This window comes from Scyliorhinus torazame, chromosome 1 (assembly GCF_047496885.1).
Source record: "Scyliorhinus torazame isolate Kashiwa2021f chromosome 1, sScyTor2.1, whole genome shotgun sequence".
NCBI lineage: Eukaryota > Metazoa > Chordata > Chondrichthyes > Carcharhiniformes > Scyliorhinidae > Scyliorhinus > Scyliorhinus torazame.
In genome coordinates this window covers 247,910,746-247,926,517 of record NC_092707.1, presented here as the reverse complement: position 1 = coordinate 247,926,517, position 15,772 = coordinate 247,910,746, and the positions used below count along the sequence as shown (strand labels likewise).

The 15,772-nt window shown below is 42.2% G+C and overlaps 1 protein-coding gene across 5 annotated transcripts in view; it reads right to left on the bottom strand.

The window, feature by feature from the left end:
* LOC140420404 (serine/arginine-rich splicing factor 7-like) overlaps positions 1-15,772 on the bottom strand; it is a 50,299-nt gene that overhangs the window by 24,202 nt on the left and 10,325 nt on the right. For 2 of the 5 annotated variants that reach the window (XR_011946363.1, XM_072504425.1), the window contains exons 2-5: positions 13,441-13,621; positions 8,086-8,262; positions 7,081-7,155; positions 6,910-6,987 (exon numbers count right to left, since the gene is read on the bottom strand). Coding sequence is in view for 3 of the 5 variants with exons in the window: in XM_072504425.1 (XP_072360526.1) it covers positions 6,910-6,987; positions 7,081-7,155; positions 8,086-8,262; positions 13,441-13,621 (511 nt within the window). In the remaining 2 variants the exon portion in view is untranslated. The remainder of the gene's footprint in view (positions 1-6,909; positions 6,988-7,080; positions 7,156-8,085; positions 8,263-13,440; positions 13,622-15,772) is intronic. The other 3 variants (XR_011946365.1, XM_072504427.1, XM_072504436.1) reach the window with 2 other exon arrangements.

The following is a 15,772-nucleotide window of genomic DNA, read 5'->3' as shown; positions in this document are numbered from 1 at the left end:
ACCACTGGATGATTCATCTTCCAGATAAGAGCCAGAATGAACTGACAAGAGTTACTGCAGTCCTATAACTGTATTTGAGGGAATAAACTAGGTAGAACAGAGTTAGCAACGTATGACATCGATGATGGGAAGACCGTTCCCATCAAACAACATCCATATAGGTTAAATCCAGCTAAGTTATTGCAGGTACAGAAGAAAATTTAATATATTGTCATGAATAACATCATTGAATTGAGTACCTGTAATTGGAGCTCCCCTATTGTCATGGTGTCCAAACCGGATGGAACCCAGAGACTGTACATGGACTACAGGTGGGTGAATGCCGTAACCAAGAGGGATTAGTTTCCTCTTCCACGGTTGGAACGATGTGGAGATGCCGGCGCTGGACTGGGATGGGCACAGTAATAAGTCTCACAACACCAGGTTAAAGCCCAACAGATTTATTTGAAATCACAAGCTTTGATCGCTACTCCTTCATCAGGTTCACAAACACAGCATATATATGATGTGGAGATGCCGGCGTTGGACTGGGGTGAGCACAGTAAGCAGTCTTACAACACCAGGTTAAAGTCCAACAGATTTGTTTCGATGTCACTAGCTTTCGGAGCGCTGCTCCTTCCTCAGGTGAATGAAGAGGTATGTTCCAGAAACGTATATATAGACAGATTCAAAGATGCCAGACAATGCTTAGAATGCGAGCATTAGCAGGTGATTAAATCTTTACAGATCCAGAGATGGGGTAACCCCAAGTTACCGTAACAGCCAACCCGAATAGGCGCCGGAATGTGGTGACTAGGGGCTTTTCACAGTAACTTCATTTGAAGCCTACTTGTGTGACAATAAGCGATTTTCATTTCATTTCATTTAAAGGGGTGTGAATTGTCAAGCCAGGACAGTTGGTAGGATTTCGCAGGCCAGCTGGTGGGGGATGAATGTCATGCGACATGAATCCCAGGTCCCGGTTGAGGCCGCACTCATGTGTGTGGAACTTGGCTATAAGCTTCTGCTTGGGGATTCTGCGTTGTTGCACGTCCTGAAGGCCGCCTTGGAGAACGCTTACCTGGAGATCAGAGGCTGAATGCCCTTGACTGCTGAAGTGTTCCTCGACTGGAAGGGAACATTCCTGCCTGGTGATTGTCGCACGATGTCCGTTCATTCGTTGTCGCAGCGTCTGCATGGTCTCGCCAATGTACCACGCTTCGGGACATCCTTTCCTGCAGCGTAGGAGGTAGACAACGTTGGCCGAGTCACACGGGTATGTACCGCGTACCTGGTGGGTGGTGTTCTCACGTGTAATGGTGGTATCCATGTCGATGATCTGGCACGTCTTGCAGAGATTGCCATGGCAGGGTTGCGTGGTGTCGTGGTCGCTGTTCTGAAGGCTGGGTAGTTTGCTGCAAACAATGGTTTGTTTGAGGTTGCGCGGTTGTTTGAAGGCAAGTAGTGGGGATGACCTTGGCAAGATGTTCACCTTCATCGATGACGTGTTGAAGGCTGTGAAGAATATGTCGTAGATTCTCCGCTCCGGGAAAGTACTGGACGACGAAGGGTATTCTGTCGGTTGTGTCCCATGTTTGTCTTCTGAGGAGGTTGGTGCGTTTTTTTGCTGTGGCGCGTTGGAACTGTCGATCGATGAGTCGAGCGCCATATCCCGTTCGTACGAGGGCATCTTTCAACGTCTGTAGATGTCTGTTACACTCCTCCTCGTCTGAGCAGATCCTGTGTATACGGAGAGCTTGTCCATAGGGGATGGCGTCTTTAATGTGTTTAGGGTGGAAGCTGGAGAAGTGGAGCATCGTGAGGTTATCCGTGGGTTTGCGGTAAAGCGAAGTGCTGAGGTGACCGTCCTTGATGGAGACAAGTGTGTCCAAGAATGCAACTGATTTTGGAGAGTAGTCCATGGTGAGCCTGATGGTTGGATGGAACTTATTGATGTCATCGTGTAGTCGTTTCAGTGATTCTTCACCGTGGGTCCAAAGGAAAAAAATGTCATTGATGTATCTGGTGTATAACGTCGGTTGAAGGTCCTGTGCGGTGAGTAGGTCTTGTTCAAACTTGTACATGAAGATGTTGGCGTATTGGGGTGCAAATTTGGTCCCCATGGCTGTTCAGTGCGTCTGGATGAAGAACTTGTTGTCGAAGGTGAAGACGTTGTGATCCAGAATGAAGCGGATGAGTTGCAGAATTGCATCTGGAGGTCGGCAGTTGTCGGTGTTGAGTACTGAGGCTGTTGCAGCAATGCCGTCGTCATGGATGATGCTGGTATATAGTGCCGAGACATCCATTGTGACGAGGAATGTTCCTAGTTCAACTGGTCCATGGGTGCTGAGTTTCTGTAGGAAGTCCGTCGTGTCGCGACAGAAGCTGGGTGTACCTTGTACGATTGGTTTCAAGATGCCCTCGATGTAGCCAGAGAGGTTCTCACACAGGGTCCCATTGCCTGAAACGATAGGACGGCCTGGTGTGTTGGCCTTGTGTAATTTCGGGAGGCAGTAGAGATCTCCAATGCGGGGAGTACGTGGGATGAGAGCACGTAGGGTGCTCTGAAGATCTGAATCCAAGGTCTTGATCAGTCTGTTAAGTTGGCGGATGTGTTCTTTGGTCGGATCTGCGGGTAACTGTCTGTAGTGTTCTTGGTTGTTCAGTTGTCGGTATGCTTCTTTGCAGTAGTCCGTTCTGTTCAGTATGACAGTGGCCCCTCCTTTGTCTGCTGGTTTGATGACGATGCTGCGGTTGGTCTTGAGAGCGCGGATGGCATTGCGTTGTGCTTGGGTGACGTTCGGGGCTGTCTTGTGAATGCGACTGATGAATCTGGCATTGATGTGACTCCTGACGGCTTGAGCATACATGTCGAGTCTAGGGCAGCGGCCTTCCGGAGGCCGCTGCTCTCATTCTATGAATCTGTCTATATATATGTTTCTGGAACATACCTCCTCATTCACCTGAGGAAGGAGCAGCGCTCCGTAAGCTAGTGACATCGAAACAAACCTGTTGGACTTTAACCTGGTGTTGTAAGACTTCTTACAGCATATATAGGCAGAGACATAATTGCAAGATAATTACAGATTGGAATGTAAAGAATGATTTGAATGAGTGTCTTTACAGGAACAGTGTGAGTGGAGTGTGGGATAATCACAGGTAATAGACGTGTGAATTGTCTCAAGCCAGGACAGTTAGCAGGATTTTCAACCTCGGGCAGTATGGTGGGGGTTACATGTAATGTGACATGAACTAGAGATCCCGGTTGAAGCCATCCTCATGCGAGCGGAACTTGGCTACCAGCTTCTGCTCAGAGAAGCTACGACATCTTCTTCGGAGTCTTCAACATGTCATCGATGACGACGAACATATCGCCAAGGCCATCCCCACACCTCCACTACTTGCCTTCAATCGCCTAACCTCAGACAATTGTTTGCAGCAAACCACTCAGCCTTCATGAGAATAGCGACCACGACACCACACAATCATGCCACCACTGCAACCTCTGCAACACATGCCGGATCATCAACATGGATACTAATATCACATGTGAGACAACCAACCACCAGGTACACACTCATGCGACTCGGCCAACGTTGTCTACCTCATACGCTGCAGGAAAGGATGTCCCGAGGCGTGGTACATCGGCAAGACTATGCAGACGCTGTGACAACGGATGAACGGACACCCCACAACAATCGCCAGGTAGGAATCTTTCCTTCCAGTTGGGGAACACGTCAGCAGTCAAGGACATCCGGCCTCCGATCTTCAGGTAAACATTCTCCAAGGTGGCTTTCAAGGCACATGACAATGAAGAAATTGGTGGCCACGTTATAGACGCATGACGACAGCCTCACCCGGGATCTCTGGTTTATGTCACATTACATGTAATCCCCACCATGCTGCCTGGGGTTGCAGAATCCTACTAACTGTCCTGGCTTGAGTCAATTCACACCTCGATTCCGTGATTATCTCTCATTCTACTTGCACTGTTTGTATCTCTAAAGACGCCCATTCCAACCATTCTTCACATTCCAATCTGTCATTATCTTTCAATTGTGTCTCTGCCTATATATGCTGTGTTTGTGAACCTGCCTCCACTTCACCTGATGAAGGAGCAATGCACCGAAAGCTTGTGATTTCAAATAAACCTGTTGGACTTTACCCTGGTGTTGCGAGACTTCTTACTGTTGGAAGACTGCGTCAATAGCATCGGATGGTCGAAATTCATCTCCAAAATACACTTGCTAAAAGGCTATTGGGTAAGTACCTTTGACAGAGGGCAAAGGAGACCTCTGCTTTTGTGACACCCCAAGGACTTTATCAATTCAAAGTTATGCCGTTCGGAATGACCCCGCAATGTTTCAGAGGCTCATGAACAGAGTGACTCAAGGATTGAGTAACCAGACAATGAATTAGTGGTGTTCGGCCAGAGTTGAGAGGAGCTCTTGGGGCTAAAGGGATCAAAGGATATTGGGGGGGGGGGGGGGGGGGGGGGGGGGAGAAAGAGGTTGGAACAGGTTACTGAGTTGGATGATCAGCCATGCTCATAATGAATGGCAAAACAGGCTTGAAGGGCCAAATGCTCCTATTTTCTATAACACATCCACAATTTGCAGAAGTCTCCAGTTTAATTTCAACTACATCAATCTGAAGAAAAATCATAATATAATGGGATAATTGCAGCCAGACAAGACTTTTTCAGCAAATACTTTTTTTTAAGAAAAGACTTCAGAAATCAGAACTCCTTGTTCAGGATTCGCTTAAGATTAACATGCAGGTTCGTTGGCAGTTAGGAAGGCAAATACAATCTTAGCATTCATGCGAGAGGGCTAGAATCAAAGAGAAGGGATGCACGGTGGAGACTGTATAAGGCTTTAGTCAGGCCCTACTTGAGATCTCATTGAAACTTACAAAATACTGAGAGGCCTAGATAGAGTGAACGTGGAGGGATGTTTCCATAGTAGGAGAAACTAGAGCCAGAGGGCACAGCCTCAGACTGAAGGGACAAATTTAAAAAAGTGATGAGGAGGAATTTCTTCAGACAGAGGGTGGTGAATCTGTGGAACTCATTGTTGCAGAAGGCTGTGGAGGCCAAGTCACTGAGTGTCTTTAAGACATAGTTCGATTCTTGACTAATAGGGGGATCAGAAACATATCAGCCATAATTGAATGGCGGAGCAGACACAAGAGCCGAATGGCCGAATTCTGCTCCTACGTCTTATGGTCTAATGCCAACTCTCCTGACTATAAAGATTCAAAATCGCACATGCTGTCCAGTGATAGCAAGTTTAGTATGCAGACAGTTTTTATACATTTAGTCTGTTATGATCATTTACAGAAATAAATGAAGTGTGTACAAGTCACATACTATATACATACTATAGGTGGATTGGCCATGATAAATTGCCCTTAGTGTCCAAAATTGCCCTTAGTGTTGAGTGGGGTTACTGGGTTATGGGGATCGGGTGGAGGTGTTGACCTTGGGAAGGGTGCTCTTTCCAAGAGCCAGTGCAGTCTCGATGGGCCGAATGGCCTCCTTCTGCACTGTAAATTCTATGTTAATCACTTCTAGTATTAAATTAGAGACAGCATTTATTTTAAATCTCATATCGGTGTACAAATACCAACTCCATGCAGTTTGGTTAGGTGGGAGAAGCAGAATGTAAAATTCAGATGTTAGGCAGTTTGAGCAGATCAACTACCTTATATCATCGCCTGATCAATTAAATAACTTAACCTCTAAGTGAAGCCACATATACACTTGCCTCCAACTATATTAAAAAGCAGCAGTGCTCATTTACGCTGGTCAACGTTGGTAGAATTTCCATACAAACAGGTTAACAATAACCCTTCTTTGTTTCATTTTCCTCTGAACTTAGGAATACTAAATCATTTGGACCAACACCGAATGTTGCAGATAAAGTCTCATCTGCAGTGTCTGTAGCAGCTCAGAAGGTTTGCATCACAAGTCAACAAAACCAGAATCATGCCAGAGGGCTTACAAAATATATTCTCAGGAATGCTGCAACTGAGAGATGGAGTACAAGTCTGCATCCATGATTTCTAATTCAACAGTTAAGAGTTGTTGCCACGTGACAGGCACGTTCCAGAAAGATAACTGTTGCAGGACCACTAATATTCTGTTAAATAGTTTTCTTTACGGCAGCTCGGTGGCGCAGTGGTTAGCACTGCTGCCTCACGCCGCCCAAGTTCCAAATTCAATCCCAGCCTTGGGTCACTGTCCGTGAGGAGCTTGCACATTCGCCCGTGTTTGCGTGGGTTTGACCCCCAGAGCCCAAAGATATGCAGGTTAGGTGGATTGGCCACGCTAATTGCCCCTTAATTAGAAAAATAATTGGATACTCTAAATTTTTTAAAAAATAAATAGTTCTTTCAAAAAGGTCCTTTAATTAGGTATATGAAAATATACAATCAAATAGCATTCTCATGTCTCATATTGCAAGAAAACCCACTTAGTTTGCAGCCCACGGAAAAGGTCATAAATTGAAGGCTAGATGGATACCAAGGAATTAGTCTGTCAACAACCAAGGCAAAATGAAGACAAGCAACAATTGCTCTGGCTGTAAAATGAGTAAAATTAAATTACTGCAGAGGCTGAACTGTTGTCATCAAAATGCGTGCAAATTAATGGGGGGTAAATTATTTTGTATACACTCAAATCTGGTGGAATCAGAAGATCAATTTTGCACCAGCAACACATGTAGCGCAGTTTTACCAAATGTTTCTCATGACAGTAACCTCTCAGTACCACACGAGCATGAGGTACTCTCTTTGCCAGATGCAAAAGTACAGCTGCAACCTCCGGAATTTAGCCAGCAACAACAAAAACATAATTTGCTGTTCAATAAATTTCAACAGCTGATTTAGATTGCAAAGAGGGAGAGAAAGGGGAAAATATTCAGTCACCTGGACCTTTTAGGAGAAAACGACCGAGACCTTCTTGGTGAAAACGACCTGGACCTCCGAGGAGAAAAAGACCTGGACCTAGATAAAAGTTGAACATTATTTTTAAATTGTACAGGATATCTGAAAACTGAAAGCGTCACTCTCAAAGCAAAACTGGAATCAAAAATGTACCTCCTGCCACGGCTACGGCTGTGTGAACGGGTATACCTTCTTCCCCGTGAGCGTGAACGCGATCTAGTCCTGGACCTGGTTTAACAAAAGAAAGCAGTATTAACTTAAGCAATTTCATCATTAAATTCTTGGAATACCTCTGCTGGAGTCAAAACAAGATTGCTACAATATAGTATGTGTTCGTCAGTTTGAAGGTAACTTGGGGCCCTATGTATTTGTTTTTAGATTATATCTACATAATGTAGATTAAGTAAAAAATTTTACATTGTTTTTTTTTGTATTTTTGCATTGTAAAAAACACTTTGTAAGTGGTACGTAAAGTAAACCTTGCAAGTTTGCAGGTCAGTCGACCCTCTCTTTGGACCAAGGTCTAGCAGATCTAGGCGATCTAGAAGTATCTATCAGACCATCGCAGCATCTAGATGTTCTTCAATCTAACGACGATCAAACTGACAGCCAAATGAGCCAAAGTGAGGCTTGATTGACGCAGGATGGTTTGTCTACGAGGGAATGAGGTCAATCTGGCGTTCCTCTAGCAAGGGGCCCAATTGAAAGCCAATTTACAGCATAACGGCGATCACCTTGTCTCATTCTCAAACTTTTTCTGCCCTCAAAAGAATCTTAAGGTGAAGCTAGTTGTAGCAGGCTCTCGAGGGGATCTGGCCTCATGCCAATCACCGTATGCTCTAGGTGCATCAAAACTGTTGGATTTGCTAGATGCCTTAGCCTGATATCATGAGGCTCACGACATTCTGAATCGCGGTGACTGACTCAAACGAAGAAACCTGAAAGGTTTGGACCAGGTGGATCATTAATATTCAAAACATTCACAGTGAAACGCAAAAAAGTCAAGCAAAAAATGCCACAAGGCCTGATTATCACTTAAAATATAAAACAATAATAAAGTATTGCATTTCTTTATTCAGATTAAAATATTTCTTAATTATGCTTAAATTAAAATGCTTTTAAGCAATCTTAGAAGTCACTGAAATTGGCAATTCATACCTGCTCCTTCTGCGTCGGCTATAGCGATGACAATCATAAGCATAATGACCCTTTTCTCCACATTCATAACAGCGATCATTTGGGTCAAAGGGTCGGCGTGCTGGTGGCCGCTCAAAGCGCGAGCGCCGAGGCATTCCTGTTGATTGTTCCACTCGAACACGTGAGCCACAAATTACCCTTAAGTTAAAGAAATTAGCGTTTATATAAAGCCAAAAACAACCTAACGCAAAGCATAAATTAAAATGTGTAACTATAACAATACTACTGCTATGAAATGGCAGGAACTTGTAGGCTTCAATAGCATACTCTGTCCCTCACTTTATGTTGAATACAACAAAATACAAATTAGTTGGGTTCAATGCCTATTACAAAATACTGATAAGTCAGGCTATTCAGATTCCTTTTTTTCCTCCCTGTACAGACTTTTCTGCAACAGAAAGGGCACCACCACGCTAACAACCAAATATAGAACAGCGATAACTTACAGTGAAGCTCATAACATAACAAGTTACTTGGCAATATTTACATAAGTAGACCTGCCTGATATGGAACAAATAGCAGACAAAGCAGTTACTTGGAAACCATACTTCTCCCACCACTCTGAAGAATATAATTCAAAACCGTCAATTTGAATTGGGAGGGGGGTAAAAGAGGGTGCGGCTGGGGAAGAGGAGACGACAAACAGTACCTACCTTCCTTGAGACTAGAGTGGAAAGAACAGTATCACAACTGAGACAGAGAATCAAAAACACAAAATTAAAACAAATACAGGAGCAAATCAAGAGCACTTGTACAGTTAAAGGCACTACACCACCTAACTGAGCAGGGACCAGCACAATAACTCCATCCATCCTAGTAAAAATTAAATGTTAACAGCTCAACCAGAACTACATGTACAGCAAAAATAAGTTAAATAACGGTTCACAAGTTAGCAAAACGTGGAATCCCTTTATAGACACCATGTGTCCATGTTTTTAAAAAAAGGAAGATTGTGTGGCAATGTAGTATTCAATGACTTTTTCAGTTATCCACCTTGGTTTGAAGTTTAGGGGTATGAAAGGAAAACAAGCAGTGTGAGGGGGGTTGGGTGAGAAGTTATAGACACCAATAAAGCTGTGACAGAAGCCAAAAGAATTTCATGTTGATGAAAGGAAGTGAAATTACCACTGCAGAATAAAGTTTAACTGCGCCCAATGCCAACACCTGTGCACTGGAGCAAATCCAAAATTTTTACTTGAAGTAAAATATTTTGATGGCATTTGCCACTTATTAGCAAAAATCGTATTAGCTTTACTTCCTCTGGAAAAATGGGAAAGAGAAAAGGGAGACCAGAAAAGGCAAACATAACCATGTATGTGCATGATATATCAAAATATTATTTTTGAAACTGCAGTTCAGGAAAGTGGGCAATTAGCTCAAGTCATGACTGTGGTCCTGTGGAAAAGCTGGCACTACAGATCAGAACTATAACTTAAAATAAATTTAAATAGCCTATTAACCACAACTGACAGAAGATACAGGATAGAAAGCAAGAAATACAATTTGTCCACTGGCAGAGTTAACAATTCACGAGCCACAATGTCGCAGAACTGATCTGTCCCAAATTGCAAACAAAAACTATCTCATTCCCTCTATAACACTCATGTGGTCAATTTTTTTTTAGTATGAATATATTTAGATTTAAATTAGAACTGCTAGAATTGCTGAGGGAACTCCAAAGCACTTCAAATTTGTCAAATGAATCTCCTCTTTCAAGAAACAACTAATTGATACTTCAAAACTACCCAAACTATGATGCAACATTAACTTACACGATCTTAGCCATAGATCCTACTTATTTCATTGAGCAATAAATTCTCAACTCCACATTTAATATAAAACAATTAAAATATCTTCTGAAAAGAATAGAAGAATTTGCTAGTATGCCAAAGTGTCACACTAAAATTCAAGTAGTCTTCAAACTTCTAGTTCCATCAAACATTCCAAACCGTTGGCATTTAGTAAAAGAGCTGGGACAAGCGAACACAGGAAACTGAAAGATCCAGAGGAATCACTCTTAAAGTACCTCGAAAATATTCAATTATGAAACTTTAGCTCAAGCACAGCAGCAGATGCCTAGAATAGATTGTTCGCAGAGATAAAACAAATAGGAATAAGAGTCATCTATTCCCATGGTATATGTTCAAAAATAGGCAGCCTGTTGTTAAATGAAATGATGGACCAGGTATCTATAACAGTTCCCCGGGGTGACAAGGATGTTAGGGGATGTGCGGAGGACAAGCTGACTGAAGACTTGAGCCACCAATGCAAACTCACATAACCAGAGAAGGTATTTCAAAAATCTGCATTTCTTTAATTTTTAAGAAATAGAGCAAATTTTAAGTTGAAATTCAAAGAAAAAGTGCAAAATGCGTGTTGCATAGGGCAATCTCATCACAGGATGTTTGAATTCACGCTGATTTCTAGATACACAAGTTGGACCAAAGGTTTTCAGAGTGATCAGTTACTGTTCAAACAGTGCATCCCGTGTTGGGATCTAACTATTTAAAGGTGCCTTTGGGCCTGGTTTCTAATACAGTTTTCTGCTATTTAAAAAAAATAAAATTTCGAGTACCCAATTGATTTTTTCAATTAAGGGGCAATTTAGCATTGCCAATCCACCTATCCTCCACATCTTTTTGGATTGTGGGGGCGAAACCTACTCAAACACGGGGAGAATGTGCAAATCCCACAAGGACAGTGACCCAGAGCTGGGATTGAAATTGGGACCTCAGCGCCGTGAAGCAGCAGTGCTAACCACTGTTCCACCCAGTCTTCTGCTATTATGGACTGGAAAATGTCAGCCCTTATTCAAAGATGTAATTCTGCAGTATTTGTCTCAGGTTTGCATATAATTCAGCGAATATTTCCTGAAATGAATTGCAGGATTTTGTCTGGGGTTGATATTTTCAGAGGACTCTGTAGCAAAGCTCAAGATTGGCATCGAACCTAAAAGAGAATTTGATCAACAGTGTCAGTGATTCTGCTTTGAGAAAATTTTAAAGTTTTGTCTTTTGACCAGTTCTGGCTCACTGAATTATTTGTCCATTTTACTTCAAACTATGTGCAAAATAAATTTCTTTCACCATTATATCACTGAACAAATATAGAAACAGCCTGAATGTAAAGACTGATTTACGAATGAAACTCTCCAAATTAACCCACAAATTATACTCTAGCAAACAGGCTCACTGTAAAAACTGAGCTAGGACGAGTCATCAAGGATTCTTTCAAGTTAATTCAGTTGTATAATACAGGTACTGTGCTATTTACATTGCTGTCGTAAGCAATGTTACTTTTAGCTGAGAAAATAAGAGGGCAGCACAATGGCGCAGTGGTTAGCGCTGCTGCCTCATGGCACCAAGGATTGGGTTCAATCCTAGCCCAGGTCACTGTCTATGTGGAGTTTGCACATTCTCCCATGTCTGCGTGGATCTCACTCTCACAATCCAAAGATGTGCAGGGTAGGTGAATTGGCCATGCTAAACTGCCTCTTAATTGAAAAAAAAAAATTGGTTATTCTAATTTATTTTTTAAAAGCTGAGAAAATAAAATCCTCAACACAAAAATATACGGGATGATTGGTTTCTCAATATTGCTAATAGGGATCAAATAACGAATCAGCACCCTGGTTTATTCAATGCTAATTTTTATTTTCTGTTGACTTCAATGAAAATCATTAGCAATCCAATAACAGGCTGTGATTCGCTATTGCTCATTCCATGCTGCTACTCATCTCCTCCACTGTTACTTAAAAGGGTGTGCCCATAGAATGTTGAATATATGGCGGCACGGTGGCAGTGGTTAGCACTGCTGCTGAGGACCCGGGTTTTATCCCGGTTCACTCTCCGTGTGGAGTTTGCACATTCTCGTGGGTCTCACCCCTACAACCCAAGATTGGCAAGGTAGGTGGATTGGCCACGCTAAATCTCCCCTTAATTGGGAAAAAAATTGTGTACTCTAAATTTATTTGTTTGAAAATGTTGAATGTCTGAATCATATCATAGAATTTACAGTGCAGGAGGCCATTCGGCCTATCGAGTCTGCACCGGCTCTTGGAAAGAGCACCCTACCCAAGCCCACACCCCCACATTATCCCCATAACCCCACCCAACTCGAAGGGCAATTTTGGACACTAAGGGCAATTTAGCATGGCCAATCCACCTAACCTGCACATCTTTGGACCATGGGAGGAAACCGGAGCACCCGGAGGAAACCCACGCAGACACGGGGAGAACGTGCAGACTCCGCACAGACAGTGACCCAAGCCGGGAATCGAACCTGGGACCTTGGAGCTGTGAAGCAATTGTGCTAACCACTATGCTACCGTGCTGCCCTGAAGGGGGTACTTCAGCAAAATGTTTGGGAACCTCTGATTGATATCAATGCAGATTTATGGTTCAGTTCGCCCACACTGCAACTCACAAGATGGAGTTAAGTACTTCCTGGAAAATGGGACGACTACATAGAACAGCATAGATAGAGGTTTAGGAGCAACTGTCTCCATTCCCTCCCAACACTGATGCCTGCTACAAAGGGAGAATCTGAAAAAAAGCTAAACGTTAAAATCAAGAGAAGGCCCATAACTGGTTAGAATTTAACTGACAGCTAAGGCCTATACAGGACCAAAGAACAGTTGTGCACATATTCAGTTACTGGACAGGCTCTCTGATGGGAAAAATAGTACCGGTATGCTGGCGGATGACATGACAACTGTGGAAATAATTTGTCATTTCCACAGTTGCCAGACCACACAAGTGTTTAATACAGGTTTGGTTACAGTAATGGCAGCTGTCTTAGTTCTTTTATCCATACACTATTGTATTTACTGTAATAAATAAAAATAAATGTATGGATACCAAGCACACCAATCACACACACACATATACAACAATTTTGTACATTTGTCACTCATCGACAACTGCCCATTATTTAAAGGGGAGCTAAATCCACTGGTAAAGTCAGTCCTTTCATTATTCATTCTCTCCATTTAAAGTACCGTGAACGATCCTCAGATGTTCTGTATTTCTCTGGTCAGAGCACACAATGCCCACTATGTTTCTAAATAATGAAAGTTCCTACAGATTGACATTGATTTTATAGGAAAGGTTACACATGCACCATTATTTCTATCACTACTTTTAAAGGAACAAACCCGGCCTTTAGGTACCTACACAATCCAAGCAACTGTGCTCTGACCAGAATTTTTAAGAACAGCTGAAAACATTCATGTTATGTAGTTAGAAAGAACAGCAAGTGATAATGAAAGCAGTGACTTTACCAATGGGGTATAGATCCCCTTTAAAGTTTACTTACTTGCCATCCAAACCACGAACAGCATCTTCAGCATCTCGAGGCTCCTCAAACTCCACAAAAGCAAAACCAGGGGGATTCCGTGCTATCCAGACTGTCCTCAGTGGTCCGTAGTAGCTGAATGCACGCTCTAGTTCCCCTTTACCGGCACCTGTTCCCAAGTTACCTACATAGACCTTGGTTTCTGTTGAGATGCACATCAGACATCATTAGAGTCTACAAAACAAAACACTAAATAAAACTACGTTAAATAAACAATACTTAACTATCTGTGAACGGTATAGGGGCTCTCGCTGCTTTAGATACATACATACAAAATAAACCGTACTGCATTGTTTGGGGAAAGGGCAAAAGTCTTTGTGACAAGGTCCAATATCGTGCGAGAAACTAACAGAAATGTTAAGCATACAAAGACATCTGTTATAGGGTTCTATTCCACAAGCAGACTGACTTAACAAGTAGTGAAAAATATTACATTTGCTAGTTTAAAAAATGTTCTGCTACTGAATGGAAAAATGACTTCTTATGGGGGCAGGCAAGATGCAGCATCATGGTGAATTGCCCATGTTCTAGATCAATACATTTCTGACAGCAAAGAAACCTGCTCAAGGGATGCAGGTGTAAAGGACATGTTTGGAAGGAGGCTCATTTGGAACCAGAATGCCACTGACAAAAGCAAAACATTATGGATGCTGGAAATCTTAAAAACAAAAATAGAAAATGCTGGATATGCTCAACGGTTAGGCAGCACCTCTGCAGGGAAAAACAAAATTAATGTTTTAGGTCCATGATCATTTATTTGAAACGTCAACTCTCCAAAAACACTGCCTGACCATCAGTATTTCCAGTATATTCTTTTTTTACGCCACTGACTCAATGTTGCACAGGAAAGAAAAATTCACGGTGACAAAAGGAGACCACTGTGGAATTGGTGCTGGCAACTGTATGGGTTGATTAGAAAAGACTAAGTATTCTTGTGAAGCAAAGTGCAGAAAATAGAAAAAGAGCAGCAATTTTACAACAGCAAAGTACATCTCTTGCTTCATGAACTGAAGAATTGATAATCCAAGAGCAAGAGGCTACGAGTGAAAAGGTGGTTCAGGGTGGGAGAATTGTGAGGGTGAAGGAAAGCGACCAAGGCCTGAGAGTTTAGGTAGGTTATGTTGCAAGTACCGGGAGGGAAGTGAGAAATATAGCCATAGGGTGTGTTGATATGGAAGCAATTCACTGGCTGAAACTTGTCCATATTAACCACATGATGGGGCAATTTGATCAGAAACTGTCAAAATAAATGGCTCAGCTGTTAGCACTTTCCTCTCAGTCAAGGCTGTGGGTTCAAGTGCTGCTCCAGGATTTTAGCACATGATCTAGTTGGACATTTTGGTACAGTATTTAGGAACGTGCTTGTTGGATATGCCAAATGAATGAGGTATTAAACTCAACATCTTCCAATAATTAGATAGCCAATACAAAGAAACTTTGACATTACATCAACTATTCCATTGTCTTGACTAACATTCTTCTCATAACTGTTACTAAAAGACATTAAAAAAAATACAAAAAAAGCTGCTTTGGAGATGCAAAGGGAGTACTGGGAGTTGAAAAATGAAAGTCGCCATAGTCCCAGAGGGCCATAGGCTGCTTTCCTCTTTTGAGAGAGCTGACTGGTGGTGATTTAACCTGAGGGTCACTACACCTCAGGCAAGGTTGAGAAGGTGGAAGCCTTCATGGATAACCTCAGCCGGTATGGGAATTGAACCAGTGTTGCAGTCGCTCCACATCACGAACCAGTAGTCTAGTCAACTGAGCTAACCGACCCCTATTGGGAGTTAAAAGTTTGTTACGCTGATGGACAATATCTATAAAATGAGGCAGCAACTGCACTTAGAAACTATATGGTCATAGATTTCTGAAGGAAGGGAATACACTAAGTTTGGGAAAATACACTGATATTTATCCACATACACAAGAGTAGGAACAAAATTAATATAGCGTATGGGCCGAGTGAAACATGGGAAAAAAAGCCACCGCTAAGAACTGTCTGAACTAATTGCATTCAACTGCTAATTCTTCAAAGCCGCAGCCATTTACACACTGCAAACGAGGCTAACTTAATGCCCATTTATCATATTGCTACAAAATGCAGTCTGTATTGTGATATATTGAACAAATTCAAAGGTTTTTTGATAGTTGTGAATACAAATTGGTTAAATAAAAGTATTATTTTGGTCAATTAATTATTTTTTAATAAAAATTTAGAGTATCCAATTTTTCTTTCCAATTAAGGAGCAATTTAACGTGGTCAATTCACATACTCTGCACATCTTTGGGTTGT